This window comes from Schistocerca cancellata, chromosome 1 (genome assembly GCF_023864275.1).
Source record: "Schistocerca cancellata isolate TAMUIC-IGC-003103 chromosome 1, iqSchCanc2.1, whole genome shotgun sequence".
Taxonomy (NCBI): domain Eukaryota; kingdom Metazoa; phylum Arthropoda; class Insecta; order Orthoptera; family Acrididae; genus Schistocerca; species Schistocerca cancellata.
In genome coordinates, this window is record NC_064626.1 from 246,541,227 (window position 1) to 246,562,958 (window position 21,732).

The window sequence follows — 21,732 nt, forward strand, 5'->3', positions numbered from 1 at the left end:
GAAGGTCAGAGTAGGACTTAAATGTATTGTGGCAAACTGAATCTGTATTTTTCTGAAGTCCAACTTAAAAATTTAATACCGGCATGTAGGTGTGTGTGTGTGTGTGTGTGTGTGTGTGTGTGTGTGTGTGTGTGTGTGTTTATTCGTTTTTACCTGTCATAGTCTCAATATCACATTTATATCTGCCATTTATTTCGTGTACACAGCATGTTAACGTGTATACCTTGGGTCTTGAACCAAGCTATAGCACACAAGCACAATGAGATTGTAAAGTGAAACAAAACTACGACAACATCAGATCCCTGTAAATGTTTAATTTTTTGGGCTATGTAATTGTATAATTTCACAGATTTTCTGCTTGAGAAGAGAAAAAGAAAAGTTCAAGCCTTGGTGAACCTCATTCTGGAAACTTCCATAGATATATTTATGCTTTATTTGAAAAATGAATTTGTTCATTACAGGAACCAGCAGCTTATGAAGACTGGAGGCATTGGAGGTTTCCTCACCTTTTGGAGGTCTTAGAAGAGTTTCCATCTGTGCGACCTTCTGCTGCTTTGTTAGTAGCACAGTTGACACCTCTGCAGCCACGGTTCTATAGTATATCGTCGTCGCCTAGTGTGTATCAGAAGCAAATACACATCACAGTTGCTGTTGTTGTCTACAGAACCCAAGGTATGTCACATTTTTTGTACCTTGTCATTTACCATTGTTGTGAGTATGATAATATTGTTTTATTTCTAAATTGTATTTCAATTAAGAGGGAGATGAGCCACCTCTAGTGTGTTACATTGGAAATACAGGAAAGAAAAATGTCTGTAGGTACGATAGATGTCTTAAGGACACAGAGTACTTTTTGGCTTCATATTATGTGAAAATGAGTGCCATTTTCTTTCAACCACTATTTCTTATGTATATTCTTTACAGTTTTGTAATTTATCATAGCTAATGCATGATACTTTCTAAACAATTTGTAAGTATTTTGAACAATTTAGGATGCATTGATGTTTATAAAAACTAATGTAGGATGCATTGATATTTATAAAAACTAATAATAAAAAAGATATCCTAAAGTGTTCTGTCAAACTCACATACGATGTAATCCAATAATACACATATGAAGGAGACCAAATAATAACCATATATGCATGACATGATAGCTGAGTTACTAGACCTATTTCATTCTACACATTAAGTATGTTAACTAGAAAAAAATATTTTTTTAATTTTTAAAATATTTCTCATAACTGAAAATTTTATTTCTCTGTAATTTAGTTGCAATTGCTTTTAATTTTGGATCTGCAAGATAGCCATAGACAATGACAAATTACAGAAGAAAATTTGTGCAATACTTTATAAACTTAAGGAGATATGCATACTGAGATTTTGAAAACTACAACTTGCGGGAAATTGTGAATGAAGATTTGAGTCCTATTAAAATGTGTCTCAGAATGTTTATGTAGCCTACATCGTGCTGCAGTTTTCATCTTCAAGCTTCCTGTTGGCACTCCAGTTAGCATTTCTTGCATCTTATGTGAATGTACATTAATTATATTTATATCCACATAATTCAGTAAAAATAATTATTACATTCATTTTTGTTTTATGAGGTTACTAGAAAAATAAATACATTTAACATAAATGAATAAATAATTGCTTAAAAAGAATTATATCTGCCCAGCAGTAAAATCCTACACTTACATCATCATAATGTGTAATTGCATAGTCAATTATTTAAGCTTCTTCTTTGAAAACGTAAGTGGTGAAATGTAAAAAATGTGACTCTGTAGATTGCCTGGAATTAACTGAACAACGAAGTATTAGGAGGGGTTTGGCACCCACTACAATCAGCATTATCATTAACATAAAAATTGGAATTAGCAGAAGGGGAGCCACGTGTGACTTTCATCCCTGGGGAACTGATACACAGGATCCTCTCAACAGTGTGGACTGCTTTGTTTGTAAAATAGTTACCCCTGAATTTTATTTTAGCATACCTCTTCATGTGTGGCATTGCTAATGTTTACTGCACACTAATAAATATATACACCTGCAGAAATCTGTAGCACTTTGACCACAAACTTTCAGTAGGATGTAAACAGAACACTTCACCACACCCAAAATAAGAAGGAACAGAGATGATAATTTACTGTTGCTGGAAATCAGCAGTGTTAGCAACATATATGAGGTATGCCCATTTGAAAAGAAGACCTCTGCTGTGGCAGCATTGTGTACAATCCCAGTGGTGTGAATGTTTTTACTAAGAAATGGTGTGGTGAAATTCCCAGTTGGCTTCATAGCAATTTCCTCAGTTCTGGAGAGTAGTTTCCACAGTTTGTTGCATGACAAATTCCTCTCAGTCAGAACTAAGAGTGGTTACCCAGTTTAATCACACGCATAAGGGAAAGCATACTTCACAAATTTATTGCAAGATGAAATAGTTGTATGGAAGCAGTGTCTCGCATGGTTCACTATATTCTGTTGGCATCACCATTATGAGGTGGGATGTGAGGCCAAGAAAACCCTTGACCTCCTTAACAAATTTTGATGGGAGCTCTGATATCTTCCCTTAGGACTCACATATTATCAGCCTCTTAAAACAATCTGTGAAAGGTCAGAGGTTCACCTTTGGCAAGGAAGGGCAGGACATGGCGGGAAACTCAATCCATCAGCAACTCTGAAATTTCTACATTGAAGCCAGCCCACTCTCTTCCTCCATGATGGGATCAGTGTAACAATATCAGTGGCAGTTTTGTATAGTTGTAGTGTTCCACATGAGGGAAAAAACTGGCTAGAAAAAAATTTTGATGCCAGAAGTGAAAAACCAAGAAAGAAATGAAATGGAGAAGTTGAAATTGAGAATAAAAGGAAGAATGTTGTTATTAAAATATCTTCACATAAACCGTAATCTCCTTTTCATTTGGCCACAACCGAAACTGTAAAATTTAGTGCATAGCTGTCATTTCGCATCCCAAACAAAATACAATATATATCAGTGCAATCAGGGAAGACTACAGAACTTCATAAAGTTAAGAAAAAACTTAATTTTTTCATCATTCAAAATTACTGTGTCCAAAAAATTTGTTTATAGTTGTCGATTATCAGTATAATTAATTATAATTATTTATCAAAGCTGGCATGCTAGCTGCTACTGGCATGCTAGCTGCTGCTGCTGCTGCTGCTGCTGCTACTTGCATCTTTAAAGAGACTGAACATCTAAGGTTATCAGCCTTCTATTCACCCAGTAGTATGGAATTAGTGTGCCTAGATGGAAATAGTACCTCTAGAGTAAATTCTATGTGCAAGTGTGGGAAACTTTTCTAAATATTTGCGTAGCATGTATCTGAGGCAGCACATAGGTGCCAGTATGGAATTCACCTAGTGGGATGTGGGAAACCATTTAAAAACCACATCCAGGTTTGTTAGCACACCAACCCTCACCACTATTTCATCAGGCAAATTCAAACTAGGGCCAGCATACTTTCCCATGTCCCGCAAGCAAGTGCTTTAACCTGCACTGCCTGCACTGTTATCTGGGTGGTTGGCTTTCTAGCTTTAACAGATAGTTCATTTGAGAATTAAAACTTTCTGACACAATGCAGTTGTATATGAATTCTGTATTCTGGAGAAAATATTTTGGTATTAATATTTCTGTGGTAAAAATAGTAAGGCCAAAACGAATTTGAGTCTCAAATTTCATAATGAGGCAAATATATTTTTCTTTAGAGTATGTGATAGAGAACCACAGTACATATTGTGCACATACAGATGTGAATCTACATTATGGAGCCTGTCAGACCTTACAAACAGCTGAAAAAATGAAAGTGAATATACTGTATCAAAAGATGACACAGTGATTATATCTGCAGTTTTACTGTTACAAAAGAGCGAACACACTATACAGGCCTATGATTGGCAGCTATACTTTCTAATGTATGTCATGAAACAAAGTAATTATCAAAGAAGATTTAAATTTGTGCTGGATATGCCTCTTCTATTAATATGTGAATATACTATTTCAAAAAAATTTGGAAAGTCAGTTTCTGAAAGAGTAAAGTATACTTAACAGGCTTCAATTTACTGTTAGTTGTTGATTTCCTGCATCCCCACCCATCTTTTCAAGAATTTTTGAAAGATTAATTAACAGAAAAGTGATAATAACAGAAAGATGATAATTTACTTTTAGTAGTTAATTTTCCTCTCAGCTGTTGTGTCCCAAAATATGCATATTGACTTTCTTTCTCTAATCCCTGGATAATTTTTTTTTGTCTTTGACTGTTCCCTTCCTTAACTTCTGGTCTGCGAACTGGCATTTTCAGCTTCTTCTGTGTGTCATTTTTTTGTTTCCACATGATAAATAGAATTTCTTTCTAACTGCTTGAAAACAGTTAGATTTTGAAACCATTTTTCCTTGTAGCAGTTCTGTCTTGTGTGTTTTGTCTTATATGTCAGCTGCTCTCTCTCTCTCTCTCTTTCTCTTTCTCTTTCTCCCCCCCCCCCCCCCCCTCCAAAAAAATCATTTCCTATATTTTTCTATCTACTTTTGTGTCATTTAATATCCTTCATTATCTATTATCTCTGACCATAATGGAAGATCATGTCTACCATTTCCCATGTGGAATAACAGGCTTGCATTAAACCAGTAAGTGCAAAGATAAAACTACACTGTAAAAGGATTACACAAACTTGTTCCAACACAGCCTGTTTCCATTAGAGCTAATGCATGTGTGATGCTTACCCAATTGTGAATGTGATTTATAGTAACAGACATTTATTGTGCACTGTATCCATAGAAAACAACAGAGGAATGTGACCTCATTTCCTTACTGCATTCTGTAGATCGTTTGTAATAGAACAGAGTGTGCAGTAGAAAAGATCTTTCACATTAAGACAGATGAACAAGTACTCATAGCTCTTAAGGTTCGCAAGTTGGAGCCCATGTTTACTGGACTTTTTTTCTTGTTTTGTTCCATACTACGACCTCTCAAAATATGGTATAAGTAGTTTTATTTAACACGCAGCAGACACACATGAAAGCACAATCGATACACTTCCTCACTTCCTGGCTATCAGAACTAACTCTCTCAGAGAAGGAGTGCAGGGGGGGGGGGGGGGGGGGGGAGCAGGGTGAGAGGGACCCTTCTCTAATGAGGGTATGAGGATATATAATAATGCTGAACTTCATAATTGGATAGTATTAAGTGAGAGGGTGTTGCACCATTTGTGACAATGGAGAATGCCACTTGCTTTGTTCTTCAAAAGGTAAACGACAAGAAACTGCCTAAATGGAGTGAATTCTTTGTGTGCCCCATGTTTATTACTGTATGTAAAATCTGAAGTATATTACCATTTCTAAATCAAATTTTTTATGGTTTTCAAAGAAAGTGAAATTACTTTTTTTCTATTGTAGATGGTGATGGTCCACTGCACTATGGCGTGTGTTCAAATTTCTTGAGAGATGCTGAAGAAAATGACCAAATTTATTTATTTGTAAGAAGGTGAGTCATCCTCTTTTGTCATCCATAACATCATATTCTTTTAAGGAAAGATTTGTAATTGTTGTTGTGGTCTTCAGTCCAGAGACTGGTTTGATGCAACTCTCCATGCTACTCTATCCTGTGCAAACTTCTTCATCTCCCAGTAACTACGGCAACCTACATCCTTCTGAATCTGCTTAGTGTATTCATCAATTTGTAATTAAGTACTTTTATTAACAGCATTTCACCCCAAGAGGCATCAGACAATTCTGATAAACAAGATGTCCCCATTTGAGTCTATTAAATCCTCATCACAGGCAAAACACTGAGTGTTGCCATGCAAAAATGTCCAGAGAAAACTAAAAGAAGTATTAAAATCCAGATTCTAAATAATTTGTCAACCAGTAGTTCTTACCAACACTCATCAAAAAAAGTTAGCATATTTCCAAATTACCCACCCATAGTTACTATGGATGTTCCTGTTGTGTTTATGTAGGAGTGTGACTGTGTACATAATGCGAACTTGTTCAACATTGCCACTCTGCCTCATCAGGGGCCATGCAGTCATGGATTGTAAACAAACACAGTTCTTGTGAATGCACAGTCATCTGTGTGCCTCATAATGTAACACAATGCCTTGGAACAGGCTCTCCATGGCATACCATATCAAAATCATCACATTAATGGGACAAAACACGAGACAAGGTGACATTGTGAATATTGTTAACATTAAGCCAAGTGTTGACTCCAGACTGTAGAAAAGGTCCAGGAAACACATTCAGCAAAACTGCAGCAGCTCAGGACCAGCATGTAATATCTGTATGGAGACCCCTTCAAAGACTGTGACTACCCTGTGTTCTGAGCTTTGAGAAGCAACAGGGATTACTGCAAGTACCCAAACTGTGCACAACAGATTTCATGATGGGAGGTGTACAGCCCAAGACCTCTCAGGGCTCCACCACTCTGTCTACATCACAGGGGTGCTTCTGTAAGATGGGCTAGAGCACATAAATATTTTACACAAGACCAATGGACCAAAACACTGTTCACAGATGAAGTACAAAGAGGCTTGCATCCTGACAACAACTCTGTTCACATATGGAAGCAAATAGGGGAATGCAGTTATCCATCAATGGATGTGGAATGTTACCAAGAATCCAGTGGTTCAGTCATATTTTGTGTAGGGATCATATATGGTTCCCACACACCACTTGTTCCAATTGAAGGCATTGTGACTGCTGCAGTGTCTGAAAATCACATTCTCTGGCCCTTAGTGGGGTTGGGTTGATTCGGTGGAAGAGACCAAGCAGCGAGGTCATCGGTCTCATTGGATTAGGGAAGGAAGTCGGCCATTCCCTTTCATAGGAACCATTCCAGCATTTGCCTGAAGCGATTTAGGGAAATCATGGAAAAGCTAAATCAGGATGGCCGGAGGCGTGATTGAACCGCTGTCCTCCTGAATGCGAGTTCAGTGTGCTAACCACTGTGCCACCTCGCTCGGTGACCCTTAGTGGTTTTTCAGAGACTATAGGGGAAGGGTTCACTCTACAAGGTGATAGCTTCTGACCCCATCATGCTCACAGTATGTGACAGGATGTGGGATCCAAAGAATGGTTAGGCCACTGTGCTCAGTAGATATGAATTGCATAGAGCATGCATGGTGCTTGCTCAAAAGAGCTATTTCCAGGCATCAGCATCCTCCATTAATGACTGAAACTCTCAGGAATACTACCATTGAGGAGGGGAAAATATATCTCAAGAGACCTGCAATGAGTTGGTACTGAGAATGCCCAATCACATTCAAGAGTGCCTGAGGGTTCATTGTGGACCTACACGTTACTGAATACACTATTGTATGTTTTTGATGTTGTGGGATGTTGCAATATTTTTGTTTTTTAGAATAATGTTTCTTTTTCATTTCATTTTCAGTTCAAAGAGAACATATAATGTAGTTTCCTTTGCATGATATTCTGTGTTATCAAAAAATTCAGTATAAGACATGTATCTCATTTCAAGATATGAGAACCAATTATATGCTTAACTTTTTTTGGTGGTTTCACAGAGCACTGAAAGACCTAAGTTGAAACAAGGCCCAGGGAGTAGACAACATTCCCTTAGAGCTACTGATAGCCTTGGGAGAGCCAGCCCTGACAAAACTCTACCATCTGGTGAGCAAGATGTATGAGACAGGCAAAATACCCTCAGACTTCAAGAAGAATATAATAATTACAAAGAAAGCAGGTGTTGACAGATGTGAAAATTACCAAACTATCAGTTTAATAAGCCACAGCTGCAAAATACTAACATGACTTCTTTACAGACAAATGGAAAAAACTGTTAGAACCCGACCTCGGGGAAGATCAGTTTGGATTCAGTAGAAATGTTTGGAACACGTGATGCAATACTGACCATAATAATTATCTTAGAAGATGGCTTAAGGAAAGACAAACTTAAGTTTCCAGCATTTTTAGATTTAGAGAAATCTTTTGCCAGTGTTGACTGGAATACTCTCTTTCAGATTCTGAAGGTGGAAGGGGTAAAATACATTGAGCAAAACACTATTTACAATTTATACAGAAACCAGATGGCAGTTATAAGAGTCGAGGGGCATGAAAGGGAAGCAGTGGTTGGGAAGGGAGGGAGACAGGGTTGTAGCCTATCCCCGATGTTATTCAGTCTGTATATTGAGCAAGCAGTAAAGGAAACAAAAGAAAAATTTGGAGTATGAATTAAAATCCATGGAGAAGAAATAAAACCTTTGAGGTTCGCTGATGACATTGTAATTCTGTCAGAGACAGCAAAGGACCTGGAAGAGCAGCTGAACGGAATGGACAGTGTCTTGAAAGGAGGATATAAGATGAACATCAACAAAAGCAAAATGAGAATAATGGAATGTAGTCGAATTAAATAGGGTGATGCTAAGGGTATTAGATTAGTAAATGAGATGCTTAAAGTAGTAAATGTGTTTTGCTATTTGGGGAGTAAGAGGATATAAAATGTAGACTGGCAATGGCAAAGAAAGCGTTTTTGAAGAAGAGAAATTTGTTAACATTGAATATAGATTTAAGTGTCAGGAACTCTTTTCTGAAAGTATTTGTATGGAGTGTAGCCATGTATGGAAGTGAAACGTGGATGATAAATAGTTTAGACAAAAAGAGAATAGAAGCTTTTGAAATGTGGTGCTACAGAAGAATGCTGAAGATTATATGCGTAGATCACATAATTTATGAGGAGGTATTGAATAGAAATGGGGAGAAGAGAAATTTGTGGCAGAACTTGACTAGAAGAAGGGATCGGTTGGTAGGACATATTCTGAGGCGTCAAGGGATCACCAGTTTAGTATTGGAGGGCAGTGTGGAGGGTAAGAATCATAAAGGGAGACCAAGAGATGCATACACTAAACAGATTCAGAAGGATGCTCCATGCCGCTGTTGGATAATCAGCTGCCAGCAGCAAGTCGTATACTCGTAGCTCACTTATTTGTTACATAGTTTAATTCTTAATTTCTTTGTGTGTTTTTGGGTACTTGCATTGTTTAATTCATAAATTTCGGGCGTGTTATAGTATTTGAGAGTTGTAGCATCGCGTTTTAGTACCTGAATAGTGTAAAAACACATAGTCTCCTTCTGCCACCGAGCAGTGTGTCAGCAGTGCGCAAGTAGCAGCATTACTGCATTTACTAGGCAGTCTTGTATTTTAATAACCATTTAAATTTTGTGTCGAATTGTTTGTGCTCTCTGTAGATTAGTTCAGATGTTCTTTGCACAACAGTATTTAGCATGGGTAGGGACTGCGACTGCTGTGTTCGGATGTGGGCTGAGTTGGTATCCCTTCGCTCCTAGCTTCAGGCAGTGTTGGCTTCAGTCACACAGCTTGAGGCTGTTGCCAATGGGAATCACTGTGGGGGTCCAGATGGGGGTTTGTGGGGGACGGCCAGCTTGTCCCACGCATCCCCCGATCGGACTACGGCTGTGGCTGCCCGGGATACTGCCCACATTGAGGCTGACCCCTCACCCGTGATAGAGTGGGAGGTCATCTCGAAGTGTGGCAAGGGGTGAAAGACATTCCAGAGGGCTGAACGGAAGGCCTCTCCAGTTTGTCTGATGAACCGGTTTCAGGCTCTGTCTCCGGCTGATACTGATCTTTGGCCGGACATGGCTGCTTGTTCTGTTCCAGAGGTTGCCCCTCAGTCTGCAAGATACAGATGGTCGCAGAGGGTGGGCTTACTGGTAGTTGGAAGCTCCAACGTCAGGCACGTAATGGGGCTCCTTAGAGATACGGTAGCAAGAGAGGGGAAGAAAACCAATGTGCACTCTGTGTGCATACCGGGGGGAGTCATTCCAGTTGTGGAAAGGGTCCTTCCGGATGCCATGAAGGGTACAGGGTGCACCCATCTGCTGGCGGTCGCTCATGTCGGCACCCGTGATGTGTGTCGCTATGGATCAGAGGAAATCCTCTCTGTCTTCCGACAGCTATCTCAGTTGGTGAAGACTGCCAGTCTCGCTAGCGGTATGAAAGCAGAGCTCACCGTCTGCAGCATTGTCGACAGGACTGACTGCGGACCTTTGGTACAGAGCCTAGTGGAGGGTCTGAATCAGAGGCTGAGACGGTTCTGCGACCGTATGGGCTGCAGATTCCTCGACTTGCGCCATAGGGTGGTGGGGTTTCGGGTTCCGCTGGATAGGTCAGGAGTCCACTAGACACAGCAGGCGGCTACACGGGTAGCAGTGGTTGTGTGGCGTGGACTGGGAGGTTTTTTAGGATAGATGGTCTCGGGCAAGTACAGAAAAGGCAACAGCCTCAAAGGGTGCGGGGCAAAGTCAGGACATGCGGGGACCAAGCAGCAATTGGTATTGTAATTGTAAACTGTCAAAGCTACATTGGTAAAGTACCGGAACTTCAAGTGCTGATAGAAAGAACCGAAGCTGAAATCGATATAGGGACGGAAAGAGATAAATTCTTCCGAAATTTTTACAAAGGCACAGACGGTGTTTAGAAAGGATAGATTGCATGCAACCAGTGGTGGCGTGTTTGTCACTGTTAGTAGTAGTTTATCCTGTAGTGAAGTAGAAGTGGATAGTTCCTGTGAATTACTGTGAGTGGAGGTTACACTCAACAACCGAGCTAGGTTAATAATTGGCTCCTTTTACCGACCTCCCGACTCAGAAGAATTAGTGGCAGAACAACTAAGATAAAATCTGGAATACATTTCACATACATTTTCTCAGTATGTTATGGTCTTAGGTGCAGATTTCAATTTACAAGATATAGACTGGAACACTCAGATGTTTAGGATGGGTGGTAGGGACAGAGCATCGAGCGACGTTATACTGAGTGCACTATCCAAAAATTACTTCCAGCAATTAAACAGAGAACCGACTCGTGGAGATAACATCTTGGACCTACTGATAACAAACAGACCTGAACTTTTCAAGTCTGTAAGCGCAGAACAGGGAATCAGTGATCATAAGGCCATTGCAGCATTCCAGAATATGGAAGTAAATAGGAATATAAAAAAAGGGAGGAAGGTTTATCTGTTTAGCAAGAGTAATAGAAGGCGGATTTCAGACTACCTAACAGATCAAAACAAAAATTTCTGTTCCGACACTGACAATGTTGAGTCTTTATGGAAAAAGTTCAAGGCAATCGTAAAATGCGTTTTAGACAGGTACGTGCCGAGTAAAACTGTGAGGGATGGGAAAAACCCACCGTGGTTCAACAACAAAGTTAGGAAAGTACTGCGAAAGCAAAGAGAGCTTTACTGCAAGTTTAATCGCAGCCAGAACCTCTCAGACAAACAGAAGCTAAATGATGTCAAAGTTAGCGTAAGGAGGGCTATGTGTGAAGCGTTCAGTGAATTCGAAAGTAAAATTCTATGTACCGACTTGACAGAAAATCCTAGGAAGTTTTGGTCGTATGTTAAATCAGTAAGTGACTCGAAACAGCATATCCAGACACTCCGGAATGATGATGGCATTGAAACAGAGGATGACACGCGTAAAGCTGAAATATTAAACACCTTTTTCCAAAGCTGTTTCACAGAGGAAGACCGCACTGCAGTTCCTTCTCTAAATCCTCGCACAAACGAAAAAATGGCTGACATCGAAATAAGTGTCCAAGGAATAGAAAAGCAACTGAAATCACTCAACAGAGGAAACTCCACTGGACCTGACGGGACACCAGTTCGATTCTATACAGAGTACGCGAAAGAACTTTCCCCCTTCTAACAGCCGTGTACCCCAAAAGTCTCTAGAGGAAACGAAGGTTCCAGCTGATTGGAAAAGAGCACAGGTTGTCCCAGTCTTCAAGACGGGTCGTCGAGTAGATGCGAAAAACTATAGACCTATGTCCCTGACATCGATCTGTTTTAGAATTTTAGAACATGTTTTTTGCTCGCATATCATGTCATTGCTGGAAACCCAGAATCTACTCTGTAGAAACCAACATGGATTCCGGAAACAGGGATCGTGTGAGACCCAACTTGCTTTATTTGTTCATGAGACCCAGAAAATATTAGATACAGGCTCCCAGGCAGATGCCACTTTTCTTGACTTTTGGAAGGTGTTCGATACAGTTCTGCACTGTCGCCTGATAAACAAAGTAAGAGCCTACGGAATATCAGACCAGATGTGTGGCTGGATTGAAGAGTTAAAGTAACCTCTGGCATGCCACAGGGGAGTGTTATGGGACCATTGCTTTTCACAATATATATAAATGACCTAGTAGATAGTGTCGGAAGTTCCATGCGGATTTCGCGGATAATGCTGTAGTATACAGAGAAGTTGCAGCATTAGGAAATTGCAGTGAAATGCAGGAAGATCTGCAGTGGATAGGCACTTGGTGCAGGGAGTGGCAAATGACCCTTAACATAGACAAATGTAATGTATTGTGAATACATAAAAAGAAGGATCCTTTATTGTATGATTATATGATAGCAGAACAAACACTGGTAGCAGTTACTTCTGTAAAATATCTGGGAGTATGCGTGCGGAACAATTTGAAGTGGAATGATCATATAAAATTAATTGTTGGTAAGGCGGGTACCAAGTTGAGATTCATTGGGAGAGTCCTTAGAAAATGTAGTCCATCAACAAAGCAGGTGGCTTACAGAACACTCGTTCGACCTATACTTGAGAATTGCTCATCAGTGTGGGATCCATACCAGGTCGGGTTGACAGAGGAGATAGAGAAGATCCAAAGAAGAGCTGCGCTTTTCGTCACATGGTTATTTGGTAAGCGTGATAGCGTTACGGAGATGTTTAGTAAACTCAAGTGGCAGACTCTGCAAGAGAGGCACTCTGCATCGCGGTGTAGCTTGCTGTCCAGGTTTCAAGAGGGTGCGTTTCTGGATGAGGTATCGAATATATTGCTTCCCCCTACTTATACCTCCAGAGGAGATCACGAATGTAAAATTAGAGAGATTCGAGTGCACATGGAGGCTTTCTGGCAGTCGTTCTTCCCGCGAACCGTACGCGACTGGAACAGAAAAGGGAGGTAATGATAGTGGCAGGTAAAGTGCCCTCCGCCACACACCGTTGGGTGGCTTGCGGAATATAAATGTAGATGTATATGTAGATGTAGGCTGCAGTAGGTACTGGGAGATGAAGAAGCTTGCACAGGATACAGTAGCATGGAGAGCTGCATAAAACCAGTCTCTGGACTGAAGACCACGACAACGACATATGTGGTGATGGCAAGACTTGGTAAATACAAATAACTTAAGAACAGAGGTAGCACCTCATCAATTAGCAGAAGCATTGACTTGTTGACAGGAACATAAACAAGACTGAAAACTTTGCTAGCTTTTGGCTGAATTCGTTTTGAGCTACAGCACACACTTGCATGCACCTGTATAGAGCTACATTGTACCAGCTAACTACAGTGTGCTTGAAGTACAGTTTGCAGCTTCAGGGGTATGAGATCTTGTGTCAGGTGGAGTGGGCAACAGGAGGAAGGAAGTGGGAAGTAGTGGGAGGGAGGTTTGGGGAAAGGTGGTTGATGCTGTTGCCACTCTACCACACATCACCCACCCTTTCCCAACCCCTCCCTCACTTCTTTCAGGCTTTTATTCAATTATCATTATTCCTTCATGGAACACATTTGATATTTCATTTAAGTTTTAATGTAATCCTTTTATGGTTTATATGTATATAACATTATTATGGAAAGGAAAGGTTTGTAGATACTCAGTACATGGAGGAGGCACTGAATCATAAACAATCACAGTGAAGAAACATTTAAGATTTCGGAAAAATAGTCCTTCATTGTAAATTGCAGGAAATCATTGTATGCTCTTTCTGTTTCATTTAAGTGAAATTCTCTTCCTTTTCAGTGCACCCAACTTCTACCTTCCTACGGACGTCAAACGACCAGTTATAATGGTGGGTCCTGGCACAGGAATTGCACCTTTCAGGGGATTCTGGCAGCACCGGATGGCCCAGTTACAAGCTTCACAACAAGGTTTCTGTGAAACTAATGACATTCTTGAACTAACACCAGGAGTAGAAGTTAAGTGTTCTGACAAAAGATGAGAATCAGCTCTAAAGATCCTTTTTGTTTTTAGGCACTGATGGTTTTGGCAAAATGTGGTTGTTCTTTGGCTGCCGACAACGAGCTCTTGATCTGTATCATGATGAAAAAGCAGCAATGCTGGAAGAAAAAGTGTTGGACAAAGTATTCCTTGCCCTTTCTCGTGAAGCTGATATACCTAAGGTAAAGTATTAATCAACAAATAATAGTATAATTTGCTGTAGATCAAATTGGAAACCCTGATGTAAACTGATTATTTTCTGTAGCAGAACTACATCTATATCTACATGGATACTCTGCAAATCACACCTAAATGTCTGGCATAGTGGTCATTGAACCATCTCCACAATAATTCTTTATTATTCCACTATCGAACAGTGCGCAGAATAAACGAACACCTTTATCTTTCCATGGAAGCTCTAATTTTCCTTATTTTATTGTGATGATGGTTTCTTCCTACTTAAATGGGTTTCAACAAAATATTTTCGCATTCGGAGGAGAAAGTTAGTGATTGAAATTTCATGAGAAGATTCTGCCGCAGCAAAAAACGCCTTGCTTTAATGGTGTCTATCCCAAATCCTGTATCACGTCTGAGATACTCTCTCTCTCTCCTATTTCGCGATAATACAAAATGTGCTGCTCTTCTTTGAACTTTCTCGATGTACACCATTAATCCTATGTGGTAAGGATACCAGACTGTGCAGCAATGCTCCAAAGAGAATGAACAAATGTGGTGTAGGCAGTCTCTTTAGTAGATCTCTTACATTTTCTAAGTGTTCTGATGATAAAACATAGTCTTTGGTGTGCCTTCCCTGCAACATGTTCTATGTATTCTTTCCCGTTTTAATTGTTCATAATTGTTGTAATTCCTAGGTATTTAGTGGAAATTTTGGCCTTTAGATTAGACTGATTTATCGTGTAACTGAAGTTTAAAGGATTCCTTTTAGCACTTATATGGATGACCTCATGCTTTTCTTTATTTAGGGTCCACTACCAATTTCTGCACCATTCAGGTATCTTTTAGAGATCATTTTGCAATTTGTTTGATCTCCTGATAGGAATATTAAATGATAAATGACAGCATCATTTGCAAACCATCTAAGACGGCTGCTCAGATTGTCTCCTAAATGATTTATATAGATAAAGAACAGCAAAGAGCCTATAACACTAGCTTGGTGAACGCCAGAAATCACTTCTGCTTTACTCGATGACTTTACGTCAGTTACTATGAACTGTGACCCTCTAAAAGGGGGAAATCACAAATCCAGAGATTATTTTCCATAAGCATGCAATTTCACTACATGCCGCTTGTGCTGTACAGTGTCAAAAGCCCTTTGGAAATCTAGAAATACGGAATCATTTTTAAATCCATTGTCAATAACACTCAACACTTTGTGTGTGCAAAGAGCTACTTGTGTTTAACAAGAACAATGTTTCCTAAATCTGTGTTGACTGTGTGGTGTCAATAGACCATTCTCTTCAAGGCAATTCATAATGTTTGAATACAATTTGTGTTGCAAAGTCCGGCTGCATATTGACATTAATGATATGGGCCTGTAATTTAGAGGATTACTCCAAATGTTGGTGTGACCTGTGCAACTTTCCAATCTTTAGGTACAGATCTTTCATTGAGCAAGTGGTTGTATATGAGTGTTAAGTACGGAGCTATTGCTTCAGCTTACTCTGAAAGGAACCTAATTGGTATACAGTCTGGATCGGAAGACTTGCTTTTATTAAGTGATATTAAGTTGCTTCACTACTCCAAGGATATCTACTTCTAAGTTACTCATGCTGGCAGCTGTTTGTAATTTGAATCCTGGGTTTACTTTGTCTCCTTTGGTGAAGGGATTTTGAAAGGCTGTGTTAAGTAACACCGCTTTCGTGGCACTCTGTCAATAGTATTTAGACTGCTATTGTGCAGAGAAGGTATTGACTGTGTCTTGCTGGTAGCATTCTTCATATATGACCAGAAGTTCTCTGGATTTTCTGCCAGGTTTTGAGATAAAATGCCAAAATAAGAACAACTGAAACTGGCTGCCAAACACACCTTTCTTTATTATTTTTGTTGTGCCCTACTGAAGAGAACATTTGTACTTGTTCAGCAATTTACTCTTCTTTTTCTCCCAGTACCTCTCTGTTGCTTCATTTTGTTTCTTTTTACATTCTTCTGCCCACTCTGAATTCTGTCGGGTAATCTTCTCAGGTCTTTGTGAATTAATGTTATAAATTTCATTCTATCTTGAAAGGTTTCTCTGTTAGCTTCCGTTTTTGCCAGTAGTCCACCCTGTATAAGTAACCATAGAACTGTATTCACTATTTCCTGATGATATCTGTGATCTTTTGCTGTGTCTTGATTGATCTGTGATTTATTTTTCATCCGATTTCTATTTTGTCCTGAGATTTGTCTGAGAATTTTCCTTTCATGTTTTTCAATGATTTTTATTTGGGTCTGCCATTTATTAACAGATGCATGTAGAGCTTCTGTTTTAACAACTTCGTTACAATGTCATAATTTTCCATTTTTTTGGTATAGATTTTTTGTTGTATCTGTTCCAGATGGGTCTGTATGCTCTTATTTAGTTTTGCAATTCTTTCTTTGTTAGATTCCTTATTTATCCCTGTTAGTTCAATATTTTCTATCTCTGTACTTAAAAATTTGTCTGATTGAAAGATTTTGCTAAATTTGTTAATTACATGTTGGCTGTTAAATCTTGATCTGGACCCTTACATGCAGTGTATTTGCACCCCAGATTTTCCTTCTATTTGGTCAATATTCTCTACTGATTGGATTGCTTCTGGTCTGTTGTGATTACAATCTGTTTATTTTTTTGAAGTTAGAGAATGGTTTTGCAGTGTGATGCACTACCTTTGATTTAGCTTTTAACATTTAAGCATCAAGGATATTGCTTAAGAACAAAAGTTGTTGATATAAATGAAAATTCACTTAACTATGAAAATGACTCGGTATCCAGCAGCAGAAAGATGTCATGCAATATCATGTATAAGTTTTGGGTCCTTAAATAACACAGCTTGGGATCAATTGTTTTTCTACTAAAAATCATTGTTTATGTATTTTTCATGTTGCCTCACAATTGCTTTCACAATATCCAGAAATAACTTTGAAACATAAGAATTGCAGTCTACATTACACATTTCCAATAAGCTTCTGTAGATGTTAACTCTAGCCAAGTTACAAAAAAAGTATGTACAAGCCCAGAAACAATCTGAACAAGTCTAAACCAGACTAACGCAATTGGTGTCGAAGGGATATAATATAAGATATGTAATTGTTCTAGAACATTCCCTACATACCACAAATCAAAATAATAGTAAGATATTTTCCATTTTTCAGACTATACACCAGGCTTAGTTTATAGAATGTCTCTTAAAGATATGTATTTTCGTGGAGATTTTAGTAATGATATCTAATAACAGAGGTTATAAAATTTGCAAATATAAAAATGTGGGAACTTCCAGTTATGTTGCGATACCAATTACATATAAATAGTGAAGTAAATAAAAACATAAATAGAAACATATGTTATGTCTACATTTAAAACTGTATATTAAAAATAATGTAAATTTTTTTCAGAGCATTTGCTGTTATTTATTTGCCAACTAATTTTCATAATGTAAGGTTGAAGTATGAGAACATACTGCCACAGAAACAGAAAATCATATGTGCAGAAATATTACATCCAATGACCAGAAAACTCTGTGGACATTCACAGTTGTAGGCTACATAATTTACAAATAATAATTTATTCAAATTTGGACAAAATTTAGATAATGTCTTAGCTTTCTGTAAACGAGCAAAAGATATGATAGGACTGATTCATTATAACAATTCAGAGTTTTTCTGCATGTGATCTTTTCATAGTACTGCTTGATATTCTCCAATTAACTTGTCTGTTTGTTTTTCATCTGTTAAGTTAGAGAGGATTTTATAGCCGACTGCAAGTAAACAAATACTTCTGTAATTGCTTATATGTGATTTCTCTTCTTTCTCATTAAGTGGCCAAATTAATACACATTTACATCTGTGAGGATTTTCTCATTATACTAAATGTTCTGTAATATTTCTTTAAGCTAGTTTGCTGCCAGTAATTCCAGAATTATTTCATCATCTGCGGGTCCCTTATTGCTTTTCAAGTTGCAGGTAATTCTTTTGATGTCTTCCAGTGTAGGGTATGCTGAATACAGAATTGGGGAGAGTTTCTCAAAACTGAGTTGATTTTTAGGACTTCAGCAGTTTAGGAATTTCTGAAAATAATGTACAAGAAGATTGCAGTTTTGTTTGTTATTTGTTTCTAATGTTCCATCTAGATGTCTGAAGCGTAAACTGAAGGCACTAGTAATGATAAAGGATATTAAGTAACCTATATGCATTGTGAGACAGTTATCAAAATACCAAGTTTCTGAAGATGTCTGTACATGAGGGTCCAATAGTAAAACAATTATACCTCATTAGAATAAACTTGTGGTATTCTTAACATCTTACACTTGTAAGTCAGCTTTCACACTTATTATGAATAGAAAAATCAAGAATAGATTAATATCTTCATTTTTAAATCATATGTACTGCAAATGTAGGTGAACTAAGCTTTTCATTAACCCTAGCATACAGGATCTCAAGTGAAGTGTGTGATCCATTCCATAGAGTCCAAATCTGAACACTGACTACATCTTGTATTAAATCTTCTCAAAATTCAGTTATAAACAATTTTCCTTGCCCCATCAATTGATATTCTCCTCATAAGAAACAGTTTTCCATCTTTTGACACATTATGCTTGTACTATAGAAAGGAAATTTAGCTACACTTACATGACTGCATTGTTCCTAACCTTTGGTGAAATTAAAATAATGGCCATATTTACAGTTGTAATAATTGAAACCAAATAACACACAGCTCTCTTTGTTTTAAACCACATTGACTTTCACTGTCTGGTCTCACATTTGTCATAGAGCATCTGAGTCTGTTTAATTAGAGACTGGGGTGCATTCCATTTTACGAGCAGTTCCATATTTTATACCTCAGCACACTATCATGCATCTTCTCTTAATCTAGGAACAATATTATTGGGTCTTTTCCTTTCTCCTAATATTTTAGTGATATATCAAAGTGCAAAATAATTTTATGTAAAGAAATGACCTAATAAAAATGCTCCTAGATTTGGAGAGGGCATATGACAGTGAGCTGAGAAGTAATATATTGGATTACTTGCCAGCTGCTACAAAACGTAAAATTGTATATTCAGGAAGCTACAAACATTAACTGTAGCATTTCAGTTCTTCCAGTAAGTTTATGTCCATCCAAAATTTGAATATAAGAAACTAAGCTACTAGAACTTCATCTTTGTCTTCTGTCAGCCTCGCAGTGGGTGGGTCCATCTGAATCTGAGGATTGATTGACCTTCTCCTCCTTTCCAACTTTTCTCAATCAATCCTCCTTTGATCTCTGATAAAAGGACATATGAGTTGAGAAAGAACTGTACCATTCACTCTGTTCACTAGACAGAAAATTCATTTGTTACTGAATAACAAACCTTTCATATACAAAGGTGGATCGAAAAGTAATGGCTCCTGTGTCATGAAAAAATTAATAATGAATATATAACAGCAGAATTTGTGCAGATGAGAATTGAACTATACTATATGCAATACTACCTTTCAACAGACACCATGCATTTGTACACACTTACACTATTGCTGAACCTAGAAATCAAAATTAGATTGAAAAAATTTAGGGTTTTGCTTCTTGACCCATGATTTTAAAGCTGTTTCAACCTCATCCAAGATGTTTATTCTGTAAATATGTAGGTGTTCCTTCATAGGTCCAAATGGGTAGAAACCAGGTGTGGCAAATCAGGGAGATGGAGTGCATAAGGCACCACTGACTAGCCCTTTTTTTGCAGTTGCTTGGTTGTCAAAAACAGTATGTTAGGGCATGCTTTATCATGATGAAGCTCGGTCTCTTCTTTCTTATTGCCTCCTTGAGTTTCTTGAGTGCAGTTGCAGAGGTTTCACTGTTGATTCTGATAACACATTTGTCTCCTCGAATCATTTCATCAGCAGGTTCTCAATTGGAGTGTGTGACAGATCCTGTCAGCCAGCCGCAGCATGTTTTACCTGCAATACTCATTTCTCCATTACTAAACTTCTTTAGCCAACACCACACATTGCTGACATCCATTACTGTGTCCCCATGCATTTTCTTCATGGATGAGGTTAAAACAGCTTTAAAATAATGGATCAAAAGCAAAATTTTGGACTTGTTTTGACGTCTGGGTTCAACAATGACAAAATTTATAAAAGGGCATTGTGGCTATGGCGAACATAATATTTTGTACAGGACACTTCAGGCTGTGATCTGCATTAATTGCACTGTTGTATGTTTATTATTAGATTCTTATGGGATAGGAGGCATTACATTTTGATCCGCATTCTTAGAAAGATGTGCTTGATCTTGTAGGTTCCATTTTGATTAGATTACAAAAACAGTCAAAAATATAACAATGGAAAATCCAGGATGGAATATAACGCTATTATGATAAGGGTAGTTGCCCTTCACCATATAGTGGAAATGCTGAGTTGCAACACACACACACACGGACTCAAATGGAGGCTGGAGAAGGGAGGGGGAGGGATAGCAAGGTAGCAGATTCTCCACCAGGGTTTTGACTACCTCTCATAATGCCCTGAAATGAAGAATGTCCTACCCACTATCCCTCCCAACCCTCCCACAGTGGTATTCTGCTGCCCACTGAACCTACACAATATCGTTTTTCATCTGTAAACATCCCTGCTCCCAACCCCTTGACTGGTGGCTCATATCCCAGTAGTAGACCTAGATGCAAGACCTGTGCTATACATCCTCCCACACCACCAACACCAGTACAGTCACAAGCATCGCCTATCCCAATAACAGCAGGATTACCTGTGAAACCAGGCATGTGCTTGACAATCTAAGCTGCAACTGCTGTGCTGCATTCTACATGGGCATGAGAGCCAACAACCTGTCTGTCCACATGAATGGTCACAGACAGACTGGCCAAGAAACAGTTGGACCATCCTGTTGCTGAGCATGCCACCCAACACAATGTTCTTCAATTCAGTGACTGCTTCACAACCTGTGCCATCAGGATTCTTTCCACCAACACCAGCTTTTCTGAATTGTGCGGGTGGGAACTCTGCCTGAAATATATCGTACGTTTGTGTAACCCTCATGGCCTCAATGTTCATTAGTCATAGTCCAATCCACCATCTAGCCCCTTACCTGTTGCCATTCCAACACTACACAGCCCTCTCTTCCACCAATGCACCCAGTCCTCTCCTTTTCCGTCCCCCGTCACCCCCTCCTCCTGCCCTCTGTCTAACCTCGCGACTGCAACTAGCTGCCTTACTCTCTCAGCACCTCGTCCCTGTATGCTCCCACAAGCAGAACTTTACTGTCCCACACCCTTACCCTGCTATCCCTCCCCCTCCATGCCCCAGCCTCCTCCTTATCCACACCGCCCGGCTGCTTCTCCCATGATGCCCTGCTACTCACAGTCTGGCCTCAGCAGCCAGAGACTGTACTCTGTGTGTGTGTGTGTGTGTGTGTGTGTGTGTGTGTGTGTGTGTGTGTGTTGTGTTTGTGTGTGTGTGTGTGTATTCCGAAAAAGCCTTGTTGGCCGAAAACTAACTTTGTGATAGTGTTTTTGTAGTTCCTATTTGCAAGTCAGCGTC

General features: G+C 39.0%; 1 protein-coding gene across 1 annotated transcript in view; it reads left to right on the forward strand.

Moving 5' to 3' along the window:
* The window catches only part of LOC126170151 (nitric oxide synthase, salivary gland), a 718,067-nt gene that overhangs the window by 687,025 nt on the left and 9,310 nt on the right, over nucleotides 1-21,732 (forward strand). The window contains exons 20-23 of the mRNA XM_049920700.1: nucleotides 462-672; nucleotides 5,408-5,495; nucleotides 13,807-13,934; nucleotides 14,038-14,186. Of these exons, the coding sequence (XP_049776657.1) occupies nucleotides 462-672; nucleotides 5,408-5,495; nucleotides 13,807-13,934; nucleotides 14,038-14,186 (576 nt within the window). The remainder of the gene's footprint in view (nucleotides 1-461; nucleotides 673-5,407; nucleotides 5,496-13,806; nucleotides 13,935-14,037; nucleotides 14,187-21,732) is intronic.